The sequence below is a fragment of the Myotis yumanensis genome, unplaced genomic scaffold, assembly GCF_028538775.1.
Source record: "Myotis yumanensis isolate MYYU_CA2020_CCGP unplaced genomic scaffold, mMyoYum1.0.hap1 SCAF_3, whole genome shotgun sequence".
NCBI classification, from domain to species: Eukaryota; Metazoa; Chordata; class Mammalia; order Chiroptera; family Vespertilionidae; genus Myotis; species Myotis yumanensis.
The window spans coordinates 170,990,302-171,008,123 of record NW_027223754.1 but is presented as its reverse complement, the minus strand read 5'-3'; the positions used below and the strand labels follow the sequence as shown (position 1 = coordinate 171,008,123).

Sequence of the window (17,822 nt, the reverse complement as noted above, 5' to 3'; positions counted from 1 at the left end):
ACTTCATAACTGTAATGTTGCTACTGTTATGAATTGTAATGCAAATATCTGATATGCAGGATGGTCTTAGGCGAACCCCTGTGAAAGGGTCGTTCGACCGACAAAGGGGTCGCGACCCACAGGTTGAGAACCGCTGATTTAGATTGTATAACAATTGCTCTATATACTTTGCTTTTCAAAATATAGACTAGAGCCCAGCTGGCGTGGCTCAGTGGTTGAGTGTTGACCTGTGAACCAGGAGGTCACAGTTCGATTTCCGGTCAGGGCACATGCCCAGGTTGTGGGCTCGATCCTTCCCATGGGGCGGGGGTGAGGGAGCCGGGTATGCAGGAGGCAGCCGATCAATGATTCTCTCTTATGATTAATGTTTCAATCTCTCTCTCCCGCTCCCTTTTTCTTAATAAAAATATATTTTTGAAAAAAGCATAGACTAGAAAAATATTTGCAGGTAGGCCTTGAAAATATGTTTTCATTCATATGTAATGGAATTTATGGACTTTCCCCAGTGTATATAATGCCTTCAGAGATAAAAGTAAAATAATGAATTATTTTAAATATTAATTAATTTTAACCTACTTTTAATATACCTGATACTGCAGTTCCTATTTTTAAAATAAAGTTGGGCAATTTGTGTTAGTTATTAATACTACCTTTCTTCTGGGAAGAAAAAACACATCCTAGAAGTATTCAGAGTGGTATTATATGTTATCTGTTTGAAAAGCCTCGCTCTGGTAGAAGTATGATTAAGTAAACTGATAATATTCTGTTTCTTACATTTGCATATGATGAGCTGAAAACAGATACATTGCTTTATTTTTTTTTTTCAGTAAAAGTAACAAAAGCTGTATTTTCAGTGGGAATTTGAAAGATTGGTAATTGTTTAGCTTTCACCATGTAAAAGTATAGCCTCCCTCCAACTGTGTTGGATAAAGCCTGTGAAGCATCTGTGATGGGTTTGCAATTGCATTGAAGAGAAAATAGATTCATACCATCACCTTGGCATTCCTGCCAGTGTGAAAGCACTGCTGACAAGCAGATATGCTGCAGCGCAGGTGTGATGGCACAGGTCTCTGCTGCTCCCAGGAGGCCAGATAAGATTCACATATCAGGCTATTAACCAAAGGTTCCTTTTGGTTTCCAGTTATAAAACCCACTCAAACTACCTTTAGCAAGTAAAAGGAAAATATTGAAAGCTTATGAAATACAGACAGAAACCAGGTTTAGAGCCAGGAACTGGAAGGCCATTGGGCAGTTTCCCTTCTTCCCTTCTTTCTCCCCATGCCTCCCTACCCAACTGCCATCCATTTTTCCCATATTGCTTGGCAATGTCAGCGTCAAACACCCAATTTATAATGTTGTGAACCCTGGGATTCATCTTCCTCACCAAAATCCCTTAAATTCTATCTTCTATAAATACATAGTTTTCGGTATTTCTGAATTAAATTCTATCTTCTATAAATACATAATATAAATATACCTGACAGAGAGGCTTCTCTTGAGATGTGGGGTGGAGGTGGGAAGAGACAACTAAGTAGAAACTGCAGAAGCTGCTCTATATTGGAGTTATAATTAATCATGCCCATCATTAGTGTTTTCTGCCCTTTCCCTGGCACCTTTGGGTTCAGTTACCTCTTAACAACCCCCACTGCCATCACCTTTACTAAAAAAGAGACTATAGCAAACATTTTAAGTCTCTCATAACTATTGCATTAACAAGAACTTCATGTTGAGCTGAAAATTCACAATACCTTGAATACTGTAACAGAAATGAAAGGTTTTCTAAACTTTAGTACATATAAAATATTTAAATTGTCCAAAATCACACAAAAACAGAGAAAAAGAAAAAGTAGCACAACAGCACATGTGTGCTGAAACCATAACTTAATTTGTCAGAATGAGACATGGAGAAATTTCATAGTGGGAAAAGTGATTTCCCCTAAAATCACCTAGATAATACAGATTTTAATGACGAAAGGAATGGTATAATAGAGTGAATGTACCCGGTTCATTGAATCACCTGGCAAAAAAAGGCTAAAGATCTATCTTCCCCTGCAGAACAGATTGAAAATGTCACATTTCAACCATAAAGTGCTCTTTAATCATCCCAGCACATGAGTTTATAAAACAGTAGTACTTTTCCGAGCATGGTAAAGATGGCTGATCTTACTTGTTTGTTTTTCATAAATTTATCTCAGTGACATCCCTGAAGCTGTCTGGAAAAATAATCCAAGTTTCAGATTTCACTAGGGACATGACTTAAAGTATTAACCATGAAGGACACACACACATAATGTTTCATGATAGTTAGGAGTCATGATCAGCTGATCTACCTTCCAGGCCCCTCCAAGCCACTTGCTGTATACCCCTCTTCAAAACCAAGCAGATTAATTTATCTTTGTCAAGGATTTAGTGTCAGTTAGGGCTTTACTTAGGTTTTGGATTTATATAATTCCCCTGAGTTATTGCAGCAGTATGGTAAGAGATAGATTAGAAACCTAGGCTGGGAATGTTAGTCATACTTCTTAAAACTAACTCCCTTTACTCTCTCTGACTCATTATTTTTATAAAATGAAGATAGCAATTTCAGAGTACTTGTGAGGATTCCTGGTACATAAAAGAATGTGAAAGCTTACATGAAAATATTGTTAGTGACAATGTTTCTTAAATGCCAATAATTTCAAAATGTTACTTTCTTTAAACAAACAATAGCCCTTTAAAATTGTAACCCATCACCATTTCTAGCTATAAAGACTTTTGCCTAGGTAGGGTTCCTCTCCATTTTCCTCGAATTCTTCTTTCCTTTCTTTGGCCTTAGTCAATTTAAAACATGACTTTTTTTGTACAGCCAGGACTTTGTAATTTTTTTATTTTTAATGTTAAATCATTTGAGGACTGGACTACCTCATAAGCAATTTAAAATGTATTACTTTCTAAAAAGATTTATTTGGAACTAATCGTAAAATACATTTTTTGGATAATTATAACTTTAAACTGTATATTATTTTCTTTTACTTGTATACGCCTTAGCTTCATTTAATTTCTCACCCAATATAATAATTTCTTTTATAACAATTAGCTATATGTAAAATAATCAGTTTAAATATTACATATACCTTTTAAAATTGATTTTTTAAATCAATTGAAATACATTCTAAGTGACAGCTATCTTTTAAGAAGCTGACTTGCCATTTTAACCTGTGATCTTCATTGTGGTGGATGTTTTAGACATTAACTTGGGAAAATATCTAAATTAAGCCTTTGCCTCCCTAACTTTATTAAAGAATTTATATTGTTCTTAGACATGAAATTAAAAGCCACGTGAAAAATTTTGTAATTTTACAAAATATTTATTGTTAACCACTTTTTCAGCAATTAGAATTTTTAAACCTATTTTATAATGTACTTAATTATCATTAGTCTTCATTATGAATATTTTTCTTTATAGTTAGCCTTTTCATATGTTTTGAATCTTAGAAGTGATTTTTTTTTTCCAAACCAGTAACAGATTTGAAGGGGATATTGAGTAATGAATACAATTACTTTTCTTGTAATCAATAATCTCCAGTGGTTTATTGTTTGATGAATAAGAAAAAGATGTTTACAGTGTAACATAAGTTATTTTAAGTCCAAGGAGAAATTAAACCATAAGTCTAACTATAAGTTATTTGAAGTCCAACCTGTTTATATCTATCTCCATTTTGATTTTGGTCTGTCCATTAGCTATCTTTTCTAAAACTTTCTTTTATTCATTTTTAAACATACTATGCTTTTTTGTTTGCAAGCTTCTGAGTTGCTTGGAACATTCTCAGTGCTTTTAATCCTTTCCCATCCCACCCATTATCTTTTCTTTGGAATTATTATTAATAATTATGTATTAGGAATTATTATTAATACTTTTTATTTCTCTCATGGCACTTACTGTATTCTACCTTGTCTTATGGTTATCTTAAATGTATCACTTTTTTTACTGGAACCTAATTTCCTTGAGCAGGATGTGCTACATTGCTGATGAAATCCAGTGCCTTGCACATGTGAGTTCGAGTTGTCTGGTGGGCACATCTGCCTTTCGTTCAAATGTATATCTGCGCTTGCAGATTCATTAATATCTATAACTAGAGGCCCAGTGCAGGAATTTGTGCACCAGTGGGGTCCCTTGTCCTGGCCTGCCGGATTGGGTCAAAACCGGCTCTCCGACAACCCCCAAGCAGTACCAGATTGTGAGAGAGTGCAGGCCAGGCCGAGGGACCCTACTGATGCACAGTCAGGGCTTGGGAGGGATGCAGGAGATTGGCCAGTCGGGGAGGGGCTGCGGGAGGGCTCTAAGGCATGTCTGGCCCGTCTCACTCAGTCCTGATCGGCCGGACCCCAGCAGTAAGCTAACCTACCAGTCAGAGCATCTGCCCCCTGGTGGTTAGTGTACATCATAGCGACTGGTTGACCAGTCGATTGTCTGCCCCCTGGTGGTCAGTGCATGTCATAGAGAGCGGTTGAGCAGCCTTAGCATATCATTAGCATATTCCACTTTGATTGGTTGAATGGATGACCAGACACTTAGCATATTAGGCTTTTATTATATAGGATAATATTTGTAATTCTCAATCCACATTGAGAAAACGCAAAGTTCATCATCCAGGGTCTAAGCAAAACAGAGCCATTTTTATTTGTAAGCTGAGATGATCAGACAAATATACCCCACCATTGCTCCTGATTTTACTTTACTAGTACATCTCTCCCCTTAAAATTTTATTATGAAAATTTTCAAACATGAGAAATTATACAGTGCACATCCATATAGTCCCCTGGATTCTTTAACATTTTCGTTTTTTGTCATATATCTGTTCCTGTATTCATCCATTAATTCATCTTGTTTTTGATGCATATTAAAGTATATTGCGAATTTCATTACACTTTGTTTCTGATGCAGCATGTATGCCAGTGATGGTGAACCTATGACACGCGTGTCGGAGGTGACACGCAAACTCATTTTTTTGGTTGATTTTTCTTTGTTAAATGGCATTTAAATATATAAAATAAATATAAAAAATATAAATCTTTGTTTTACTATGGTTGCAAATATCAAAAAATTTCTGTATGTGACATGGCACCAGAGTTAAGTTAGGGTTTTTCAAAATGCTGACACGCCAAGCTCAAAAGGTTCGCCATCACTGATATATGCCATTAACTAGAGATTAATATTTGTGACTTTCTTCTTTTTTTAAAGAAATAAAATATTACAGATATAGATAAAACCCTTTTCAGATCCTTCCTGGCTCCCTTCCTTCTCAGAGCTGTCATTCTTATTCATGTTTTTGTATTTTTGTATGTATGTATCCCTAAATTAAATAAACTTTAAAAAACATACATAAATGGTATCTCTTATTTCCTTTGCAACTTTTTTCACTCAGTGTTAATTTAAGATTTGTCTAGTTCCTATATTTAATCTCTGTAGGACCTGCTTTTGACATCAGTGAAGGATTCTGCGACTCTTTGAAATTACTTCTATTTTTGTTCATTTAGGGTATTGTGATTGAAAGAACAAGCAAGCTGGAAAGGGTAAAATGAAAATCATTTATATGTTAATCTTGGAATCCTGTAAATTTATAAGTTGATCTGTGTTTATGGATGAGAATTCTATAAACATTGATTTCTATGGGGTGTGGTTTTGTTTTTTTTTTTAGCATTTATCCACTTTTTTTTTTTTTATCTTTATTGTTCAGATTATTACATTTGTTCCTCTTTTTCCCCCCATAACTCCCCTCCTTCCAGCTCCCATCCCACCCTCCACCCTCACTCCCCACCCACTGAGTTCATCCATGGGTGCATGATTTTTGTCCAGTCTCTTCCCGAATCTCCCATTCCCCTTTCCCCCCCAAGAATAGTCAGTCCATTCCCTTTCTATGTCCCTGATTCATTATAGTCACCAGTTCATTCTGTACATCAGGTTATTTATTCACTTGATTCTTAGATTCATTTGTTGATAGATGCATATTTGTTGTTCATAATTTGTATCTTTACCTTTTTCTTCTTCTTCCCCTTCTTAAAGGATACCTTTCAGCATTTCATATAATACTGGTTTGGCGGTGATGAACTCCTTTAGTTTTTCCTTATCTGTGAAGCTCTTTATCTGACCTTCAATTCTGAATGATAGCTTTGCTGGATAAAGTAATCTTGGTTGTAGGTTCTTGGTATTCAGCACTTTGAATATTTCTTGCCATTCCCTTCTGGCCTGCAAAGTTTCTGTTGAGAAATCAGCTGACAGTCGTATGGGTATTCCCTTGTAGGTAATTGAGCCTCTTTCTCTTGCTGCTTTTAAGATTTTCTCTTTGTCTTTTGCTCTTGGCATTTTAATGATGATGTGTCTTGGTGTGGTCCTCTTTGGATTCCTTTTGTTTGGGGTTCTCTGCGCTTCTTGGACCTGTAAGTCCATTTCTTTCTCCAGGTGGGGGAAGTTTTCTGCCATTATTTCTTGAAATAGGTTTTCAATATCTTGCTGTCTCTCATCTTCTGGGACTCCAATGACTCTGATATTAGTCCGCTTAAAGCTGTCCCAGAGGCTCCTTACACTATCTTCACACTTTCGGATTCTTTTTTCATTATGCTTTTCCAATTGGGTGTTTTTTGTCGAATCTTTGGTTTGATTCTTGCACTCCTCTGGTCTGCTATTGGGTATAATATTCTTTATTTCAGTCCGTGTATGGTTACTTTCTAATTTCTTTATCGTAGCATCGAGGGTCTCATTAGTTTTCGTGAGGCTCTGCACGAATTTATGGCAAGCCCTCAAAATTGCGATTCTTAGCTCCATGTCCTCCATTTCTGTCATGTTTTTTTGTCTCCGCATCTTTTATGCTTTCTTGGTGCACCCCCTTGTGGTCTCTGTGTGCAGTCTTGTTCTAGCGAAGCCTTAATTGTTGTAGTTAACACTAGAGGGATTTGACCACCCGGCCGACTGGCGGTGGAAATCAGCTGTGGGAAAACTTCAGTCCTCAGGGGAGGCGCTAGTCCAGCCCTTGCCTGAGGCGGTCGGCAAATGGTTGTGTGCAGGGTTTGGGCGGGGCGGGCTCAACAGGGCGGGGGGGAGGGAGCAGCTATGGCCGCTCTCAGTCCGTCCCCAGGGGCTCTGCCTCTCTGTCCCAGCAATTGCTGCAAATCTCGGAGGGGCCGTAGCCAGACAGTCCCGCTTCTCCCGTTTGAGTCTGGGTCCCTAGAGACTCGCCCGGATCTGTAGCCCAGAGTCTGAGATTCGCTCCTGATTGAAAACGACAATCGTGCCCTCAGCCGCCAGCCCGCTTTGCGCGCGCACCCTCACCACCGCACCGCCGTACCTTTAAATTTTCCACACTGCGCCTCCGCTGAGCGTCGGAATGCTGTTGTTTTTGCTTCTAGTTGAAGAGACTCTCCTCAGCCAGCCTTCCGTGGTTCTGGTTGATGTCCGCTCCGACTTTTAGTTGTATTTTTGAAGTGGTTGTCCACGGCGGGCAGTCTCCGGTGTTTACCTATGCCGCCATCTTCGATTCTCCTCGCATTTATCCACTTTATCATTATCTTTGCAATTACTTTTTTATGTGGCTGTAATAACTGCACCCACATATTGAGTGTAGGCATTTGAGATCTAATCCATGTGCCCATAATGCATTTCTTAGCAACTACCAGTGGCCTTTTTAGCATCTGTGCTCTAAGAGCCAATGGGGCCGTAGCTTTGAAAAGGACATTTCAAAGATATATTTTCTATTAATATAGCACAAAGAGCAACATAGTTATAATAGCTTTGATGCCTTCTGCATTACTACAGACTCAAAATTAAAGGGTCTAAATTTGTCTCCACTTTTTAACATCAGTATGCTGTCGCTTTTTACCCAACTTCATCAACACATGAGACATTATGAATGTTTCCTTGTATATTAAGTCTCTATTGGAGTTACTTATTTTAACTTACATTTTTACATGCATTTCATCAAAATATTGTAGAACATTTCAAAAATGCTATATTTCACAATGCTCCTTTAAAAGTAGTAAGCTTTTATTTCCACTTTAATGACAAAATAGTTGCAAATACATATATTATTTAACTTACCAGGTTAACACCTATCACTACATATTCCCCTTTTTTTTCACTCCATAGTTCTTTTTAACAACAGTGCTTGATAGAATTTTCTGTGATGATGGAAGTGTTTTGAAGTTGCACTGTCCAATGTGAAAGCCACTAGTACTTGACATAGGGCTAGTGTGACTGAGGAAGTGAATTTTAAATTAAATTAATTAAAATTAAAATTTAATTAGTTACTTCTGGCTAATGGCTATATTAGATAGCACCGTTCTGTTATCTCCATCATCCCAATAAACTGCTCTTGCAGTTAACCAGTTACTCTTTCATATCCAAATTCAGTCAATATACTGTATTTTGTTTGTCAGTTTCTTTGATCTTTCTCTGGCATTTGACTGACTATATCCTTATTTTATAAACTTCCCTTGGCACCTGTGCTTTCATTCTTCTGGTTTTTAGTCTCCTATTGTCTCTTCTGTGGCTAATATTTATGATTTTAGATGTCTACTCTGGGCTGCCTTTTGATCTTATATTACCATTCTCTTAGAGCTGATATTTAGCTATTCATTCAACATTTATTGAGTATCTATTGTGTACAAATACTGGGGCTAGAAAGAACTTACCCCTTTCTTTAAGGAACTCCCATGGCCTCAACTGGCCTCAATGTAAAGATAACTCTTTTTCCCCAATCCCTCTCTCCCTCCCTCCTATCCTCTCTCTTCTGTTTCCTTCTTCTGAAGTCTAGACTCAATACTCAAATTCCTTTTGATGGATACCTCAATTATGTAATAGTTACTGAACTTCTCTCCCATTCCCATTACCCTTCCCCTTGAAATGAATTAAAAATCTTCCATCCATCAGTCTGTACATTATCATACCCATATTGCTTCTTAATTACTTGTACAGTCTCTAATCTCATCTTTAACACATCATGTCATGTGCCATTCATAGTCCCCACTCTCAGGAGTCTGTAGTATCAATTGCTAATCATTCTCTCTTCCTGATTCATTGAAGGGATCCTCTTCCTCCTTATAGCTCTTTTCCCATTTGCTTATTGCTAATTTATAGGTTGAGGTCTAAACTCCTTGAAAGAAAGCTCTTCATGATCTACTTTGAAGGTGAACATACCCTATGCTTTAGCTAGGCCAAATCAGCTGCCATTTCCTTTTCCTCATTCATGTTTCCCTGGAGTGAACTTCTCATGTTTAAAGAATCAGTTCTTGAAATGGCAAATGTGATCATCATATTGATTTTTAAATATGTATATGATTAATGTTAGCAGAAAGTGAAGGACAACTTGAGATAAAACTAAAATCAAAATAAAAGCACTATTGATAAAACAAACTAGTCTTCAATGTCAAAATTAGATGTTAAACATTAAGAAAAGAATTAGTCCTAACACCATTTTCTAATGCTCCCTTCTCTAGACAAAGTCAGAAGAGTTGTTTTTCCTGTTTCCATCATCAGCATCACTATACTAAATGCTTTCTGTATAGCAAGTACTATTCTGAGTGCTCTTAGTTATCTCATTTAATCCTCATAACAGCATAGTCAATTCTATTGGTACTGAATCTGAGGGCCCCGCCCCCCACCCCTCTTAAAAATTTGCTTGTGTGATTCTTTTTTTAAAATAGACCTTATTTACTAGAGCATTTTTAGGTTTATAGAAAAATTCTAAGAAAGTACAGAGAGTTCCCATATACCCCCCCTCTCCATTACAGGGCTTCATCCATCATTAACGTTTTACGTTGCTGTGATGCATTTGTTGTGATTGATGAACCAATATTGATCCATTATTATGAACTAAAGTCCCTTGAGTTCACTCTTCGTGTCACTTAATTCTCTGGATTTTGACAAATGCAGAATGCATCTGACACAGTAGTTTCATCACCCTAAAAATGCTCTGTGCTTCACCTATGTATCCCCCTGTTTCATCCAGCAGCCACTGACCTTTTTAAGGTCTCTATAGTTTTGCCTTTTCCAGAATGTCATATAGTTGAAATCATGCATTGTGTAGCCTTTTCAGACTGGCTTCTTTCACTTAACGATAAGCATTTAAAGTTCCTCCATATATAGTTGCTGGGATTTTCTAGCCTATTGATATGATGGATTCTAATAATTGATTTTCAAATGTTGAATGAGCCTTGTATATCTGCAATAAATCCTACTTGGTTGTGTTGCATAATTCTACTACATTGTTTGATTCACTACTTTTTTTTTTTTTGAGAATTTTTGGCCATTTACGTTTATGAGAGATACGAGAGGCCCAGTTCATGAATTCGTACACAGGTAGGGTCCCTAGGCCTGGCCTGCGATCAAGGCCTTCCTTCCCTGGCTGCCAGATGCCAGCCGGGACCTTCCTTCATTTTGTGCCGCCCCCTGTTGGTCAGCACACGTCATAGCGATTGAACTCCAGGTCTCCCAGTCAAACTCCCGAGGGGACACTTTGCATATTAGCATATATCTATACATTGGTCTTGTAATTTTCTTTCCTAATGTCTTTGTCTTATTTTGGTAATAGGGTAATGTTGGCTTCATAGAATGTTAGGAAATGTTCCCTCTGCTTCTGTTTTCTAGAAGTGATTGTGGAGAAGTAGTATAATTTCTTCCTTAAATGTTTGGTTGAATTCACCAGTGAAATCATTTAGTGCTTTTTGTTTGGGAAATTTATTAATATTGATTCAGTTTCTTTCATAGATATGGGCTTATTCAGATGATTTATTTATCCTTGTCTGTGTTTTGGACACTGTGTCTTTCTAGGACTTGGTGCATTTCATATAAGCTATCAAATTAGGCAGAGAGTTATTAATATTCCTTTATTACCCTTTTAATGTCCATGAGGTCAGTAGTGATGACCCCTATTTCAATTTTGATATTAAATAATTTGTGTCTTCTCTCTTTTTTGTCTTGGTTAGCTTGGCTAGAGGTTTATTGCTTTTTTTAAAAAATCTTTTCAAAGAATCAGCTTTAGGTTTAGTGATTTCTCTAATTTCCTGTTTTCAGTTTCATTGCTTACATCGCATTTAATTTACTCTTTTTCTTGTTTTCTAGTTTAGAATATTAACTTTATATCTTTACTTTTTCTAATGTGCATTCAATGCTATAAATTGCTAAGCTCTACTTTTACTGCATCTCACAAATTTTGACAAGTTGTATTTTCATTTAGTTCAAAATATTTTTACATTTCTCTTGAGACTTTTTTGATCTCTGTGTTATTTGGAAGTGTGTTGTTTAATCTCCAAATATTTTGAGATTTTTCTACCTGTCGTTCTGTTGATTTCTAATTTAATTCCTTTATGGTTTGAGAGCATATAGTGTATGATTTCTGTTTTTTCAATTTGTTAAGGTGTGTTTTATGATTGCAGGATGTTGTCTATTCTGGTAAATATTCCATGTGAGCTTGAAAAAACCTGCAGAGCTCGAAATGGGTTTCTCCAGGCCCAAACCACAGTGTCTGCAGGGCTGCACTTCCTCCGGAGTTGCCAGGGGAGAATCTCTTCCTTGCCTTGTCGGTTCTCTAGAGGCTGCCTCATTCCTTGGCTGGTGGCTCCTTCCTCCATCTTTAAAGCTCATCATTCCACCTCTATTTCTGTGGTCACATTTCCTTTTTTTTTCTGGCGCTCCTGCATTTCTTGTTTACATGATTTTTGTGATTACATTTTCCCCACACGGATATTCCAGGATAATCTCCCCAACTCAAAATCCTTAACATAAGCCCATCTGCAAAGCCCCTTATACCACGTAAGGCAGTGGTTCGCAGCCTTGGCTGCACATTAGAATCAACTGGGAATCTTTTAAAATCCTGATTTCTGGGCCTCATCCTCCGGAAATTCTGTTTCTTTGTTATGGGGTGCGGCCACAACATTAGTAACAAAGAAACAGAATTTCCGGAGGATGAGGCCCAGAAATCAGGATTTTAAAAGATTCCCAGGTGATTCTAATGTGCAGCTAAGGTTGAGAACTACTGAATTGTAAGGTATCATCATCATGGGTTCCAGAGTTTAGGGTCTGGACATCTTGAGTGTGGGGTAGGTGGCATTATTCAGCCTCCCGCAGTAGTGGAATCGGGGTTTGAACTTAATAAGCCTATTCATGGAACTGCTTCTCTGTTTTATCCAACTTCGATACCACCTTCAACATCTAAATATCTCCTTTATGCTTTGTTTTAATAGTCTGTGTTTACCTTTCCAACTAAGATGGTCACAGGACATACAGCATTTGAACCAAATGAGTTCAGATCAAGGAAAATATATAGAATGATGAGGCATCAACAATAGAGAAAATAATTGTTTTTATTTGATTCCCCAGCTTTTTAAGGCTGTGTGCATGCCTCACTTTTGCAGTTAACCAGTTACCTCCTAACATTAATATAAACTAAATTATAAATTAAATATTAAGGTAAGTATATGCATACATACTCAAATTTAGTAGCCTCCTATGGCTAGTTGGCTGCTGTATTAGATAGCACAACTCTGACCTCAGACATTCCATCAGACTTCTCAGATAGCAGTGGGATGCTAATGCTAAAGAAAACTTGTCTGAAATGAAAATTCTAACAGTTCATGTGGTCTTAATTTTTAGTTTCTCTATTTGTGGGATCAGAGTTGAGGCCTAAAATAATACACATTTTAGAGGTGGTTTATGTTATTACAGGTATTTCAGATATAGAACAAGCTTGCCATTGAGCTTGTTTGGCCAGATGCTCTTCTTCCAGTCACCAGAAGCATAATTAATAGTAAAATGCCTTGGTAGTTTATTTTATCATACTCGCTTATTCCTAGAAGTACTGTATGAGAATTTATTAACACAGGCTACTATAATAAAGGACTGTGTGAAACCACATTTGGATAGTGTTTTTATTATACTGGCAAATTTAACTACATTTCTTTGCAGTTTATGTGAACCCCACCCAAACTTTAACCTGTTTCCCATTTTGATGAACTCCAATCAGGGGGAAAAGCAAGAACAAAATAATCTTCCTGTGTGGCCTGTAGATATCAAATCTGAAGATTAGAATGCATTTCCAGCTAGGGACCATAAGCAAACAAACTCTCCTACAGATAACTACACCCTTCCTGTTTGGGACCGAGTTTACTGTGGAACAGATTTCGGAAATAGGTTTCTGACAGTTGTGAATTTTATTTATAAAATGTTGGAGGGTGTGGTTCTTCCTTTAACAAAAACTAATTATTTCCTGTCTAATGGCCTACTAGTGTATTTGAAGCAGTCTCTTTAGAAAATTTACCCTTTAGTAGAGGGTTACATTGCTTTGGGCAGTTCTGGTTGTTCTTAACTAATGTATAATATTTGTCTATTTCAATGAATAATTCAGAAAGGACTTAAAATTTAAAAATAAAACATAATCTTTAAATGCTTGTATTACCTTGTCTCCAGAGTGATAGTAGTTTACAATTTAAATAAATGTATGAACACATTTTAATATGGTTTTACTTTTGATATGCACATCTGTAGCACATTTATGTTCTGTAAATATGCTAAATGAAGAGTTAGAGTTTAGGTAAAACAGCAGATTTACATTAAAGAATTTGCAGGTTAATTCACAGTGTAACATTATCCTCATCTAGTACATCTGTTATAAAGGAGCCTATAAAATTTAGGCCACCCACAAAGTGGTCTGCTGAGGCCTGTGGTTGGCATTAGAATGCTGTTATTATGTGGGCTGACTGGTTTGGTAAGGAATTTACCTCCACTAAGAATGAAACATCATGGTTCTGGCTTCCCCCCCATAGGGGCTGCATTGGCTTGACTTGGGTACTATGTGTTTGTTAGAGCAGTTAATGTGCTCTGTTGCCTTGACATCACTTATAGTATGTGAATGGTATACTGTTTTCTATGCTGGTTTATTAGAGTAGTATTATCAATTCTGGGTCATGTAAATCTTAGGATAAACTGGAATAAATGGTTGGTTTAAATAGCTGGAATTAAACTTATTATTATAAGTAAATTTCATCATTATTTAGCGAAAGTGTGTGTGGGGTGTGCACATGCACACCCTGAAATGGAGAAAGTAGTTAAGGGATTTATATATTTTAATTTCTCTGTCATCTGAAGAATTTATCCTATTAATTTTCTTGAGGTTTATGGATGGTTTTCAAGAGCAAGGACATGAATTGAATATCATTTAGCAACCTATTAGTGAGAGTCAAAATTAAATATTCTTTAAATATTTATTTTTAAGAAATCAAACATTGCAGACATTTTAAAAATACAGCAGCAACGACCACAGCTAGCAGTGATCATTTGAGGAGTAAACACTATCACAAGCCAAGCATTATCTCAAATTGTTTTTTTCTAAAGTTTTCTAAATGAACAAAATTCTTTTTCAGAGAATAAACATGTTATATTAATTGTTTTTGTTAAATTTAGAAAAGTCAAAATTAATTTAATAGTTCTTTTAAAAAGGATAATTTGTATTTCACTTAATTTTCATGGAGATTTAACTATAATTTTTCTCTAAATGCATGAATAACAAAGTATGAAAAATAACATAGACATCTAAAATGTATTTTGTGACTACAAATTAAGGAAATGACATTTTCTTAACAGTATGGAGGAAACAGCAATTTTTGGACAGGAAATAACCATCTAATTGCCACCGGTAAAAATTATATATAGTAATTAAAGTAAAATATAAACACTGAGGTAGAAAATATATACACATGTACATATGTAATATGTATGGATTTATATATACACGTGTGTGCACACTGTACCTTGGTGACTATATAGTTAAATATTTATAGCTTGGAAATTTTTTTCAAGTAGTTACTTTTGGCATTCTTATAGTTGTTTGTTGTGTACTAACAGAATTTTGAATTTGTCATTTGGTCATTGTTCAAACAAATGATCAGAAGTTAGGTGCTCAGAAACTTTTTTCTTCCAAACAAGTAAATGAATAAATCCATTAATGTGCCTTACCTCGCTACTCTTTTGTTCCTAGTTCTTCTCACCTTTAGTCTGATGTCCTTTTTGTAGACTGCCTTATGCTGACAAAAGTCATGCCTAACTTCAGTAGTCAGTGATGGGGTATAGCAGTGTTTTCCTACTCATCGAAGTTGTCAGCAAACCTTAAAAATAGAGGTTTAAATGGCCTTTGGCAATTAGTGACTACTTAGGGCTGACAGAGGTTCAGTGATATTACTCTCTCCCTTTTGAACTGTAGCATCATAATTCTGCCAACTGAACCAGCTCAATAGTTGACTAATTATTTTCACTTTCAGCTAACCACAATGTATTTCATCTTTCTAGGTTTACCGACAAGACTGTGAAACTTTCGGGATGGTTGTGAAAATGCTGATTGAAAAAGATCCTTCATTAGAAAAGTCCATACAGTTTGCATTGAGACAGAATTTACATGAAATAGGTGAGCGGTGTGTGGAAGAACTCAAGCATTTCATTGCAGAGTATGACACCTCTAGTCAAGACTTTGGAGAGCCTTTTTAAAAATTTACGTGCTCAGGCCAAAAAAAAAAAAAAAAAGGTACCAGATAGTCCCTCTCCCCCACTGGATTGTGTAAATCCTTAAAATATGGATTTTTTTTTTTGATGAAGAGAAATACTTTATGATAGTTGACCACAATTCCAATATCAAATAAACATCTAAAATAGTCTTAAGATATTTTAATTAGAATTTGTTTTATCTACGTGTAATTACTTACCTCCCCCCCCACCCCCCCCCCCTCTAAAATGATGATGGGTCAAGTAATGTTTCAAGTTCTGGAGAACAGCTTTCTGTACTTATTCATGTGCTATAGTCTTCCATAGTATGTGATCATTTGTTTGGTCACACTAGTGTAATTTTTAGAGATCATTCCACTTAAACATTTATAAGATTTTTGCATTTCATAGTCATTGATACCATGTGAAAATGTTAGAATTCTAAGTTGTGATCTTATTGACTTGTTGCTTGCTTATCTTAGGCTTTGTAAGTTTTAATATGTTTAAGTATAAGATCCAAATACAATGGGGCCTTGATTTGTGAGTGTCCCGACTAACAAGTTTTTTGAGATACCAGCTGTCTCTCGGCCTATTTTTTGCATTGAGTTGATAGAGTAATTTGAGTTAACGAGCTCCTTAACGAGCTGGGTCTCGGAACAAATTAAACTCGTAAGTCAAGGCCCCACTGTATACTGAATACCTTGGTATCTTAGAGAATATTTGCTTTGAGTATAAATTCTCATTGTGGTAACTAGAGCACTTAAATCTCTTAAAAGACACCTCACAATAAAATCCTGTTTTCTAAGTAAATGAACCTAAATTAATGTCGTTTATGAAAATAATCCTGAAATTCTTGTGTGTATCTTAGACAACATCATATATAGGTAATTTGAGATGAAAGATGAGGGCCATTTTAAAGCTTATATTTCTTTTAAAATTTCTAATTGAAAGATAAAAATTTAGAATTTGAGGGAGTAGTAGGGCTCCTTTTTTTTTTTTTCCATTGGCCCATATTCCCTATCTCAAGAAAGAAGACCGATAACATATCCATAATTAAACGATTTACGATTATGTCTTTGTAAATCTCTTTGTATTCTAAAAAGTTCTTTCTTTTGCTGCTTTTCTAAGGGGTTCTTAACCCTTCAAAAGTGTTCTTGGAAGAAACAAAGCAGAGTAGGTAATAAGCCTCGCACAATGACCTTTCACCAAGCAGTCTGTGTAAACCATCCTTTATGAGCTAGCCATCCAAATAACAGGTTAGTTAGGAATCTAACTGGGACGATTAGGATATTCCACTCATTTCCTGATCACTTCCAGCTGTCCAGAGGCATTTAGCCAAAATATGTAATTTTGTAGCATTAGTTAGGAAACCTTAAAAATTATGTTTGTTATTACTACCCAGTATCATTATCCTCCCATCCTCTTTCCATTACCACTCTTCTCACCTGAATTCTGGCAACATTTTTAGTGGCCTTTATTGATACTATCTTAACAGCTACCCAGCGTAGATAAACATTTTATTAAATGTGGAAATAATATAAATAATTTTAGCAGATCCTATAATAGGTACCTCAAAAAATGTATTATGCCATTCCACAAATTTAAAATTGAAGGCAACAATTATTTTCTTAAGTTTCCTATATAATACCTTGAACTTTAATTATTGCCATTTAGATGCTGTACATAGCCAAAACTCAACCCCACGTATCATCTCTGATATCCTTTATTAATATGAGCAATGATTTTGTTTGTTACAATCACCGTAGAAAGAATAAAAGTACGGATTTTGTTTCTCCCCTGTCCTCATGTGTTTCTTCTCTTTCAATGTTGTAGTTCCAGGATCCATTTTCCTTAGTCGAGATGTCACAATTTAATAAATAAACTTGAGAAACTACCATGGAGGCAAAAGAGTTGTTCACTTTTTTGAAATTCATTAAATTATAGGACTTTTACTCAAATGAATTTAAATGTAGGTTCAACAGATAACATTTAAACATTAAAGCAGTTTATAATAAACTTGCCACCAGCTTTATTCTGGTAGGTTTGTCAGTGTTAAATCTGTGTTTTTTGTTTTTTTCTTTAAGCTTTAAAGTCTAATTTTAGGATAGATAAATTCAGATGTGTACCAGCGTGTGTACTTTGCAAAATGTCCTTCATTAAAAAAATGTGTTTGTAAATTATCCTTTGTTTGTGTGTCTGCCCAGCTGATGTGATAACATTTTCATTGTCTTATAAAGCCTTGGTGATCAAAAGGGGAAAGCAGATATTGTGAAGCTTTTTGTGAATTTGAAAAGTGCAAAATAAAGCAACTAGGTTTAAATAA

General features: G+C 35.9%; 1 protein-coding gene across 6 annotated transcripts in view; it reads left to right on the top strand.

Moving 5' to 3' along the window:
• Nucleotides 1-17,822, top strand: part of PPHLN1 (periphilin 1) — a 101,483-nt gene extending 83,661 nt beyond the window's left edge. For all 6 annotated transcript variants that reach the window (XM_070410405.1, XM_070410402.1, XM_070410407.1 and 3 more), the window contains one exon: nt 15,311-17,822. In XM_070410405.1, the coding sequence (XP_070266506.1) occupies nt 15,311-15,505 (195 nt within the window). In that variant the 3' untranslated portion in view covers nt 15,506-17,822. The remainder of the gene's footprint in view (nt 1-15,310) is intronic.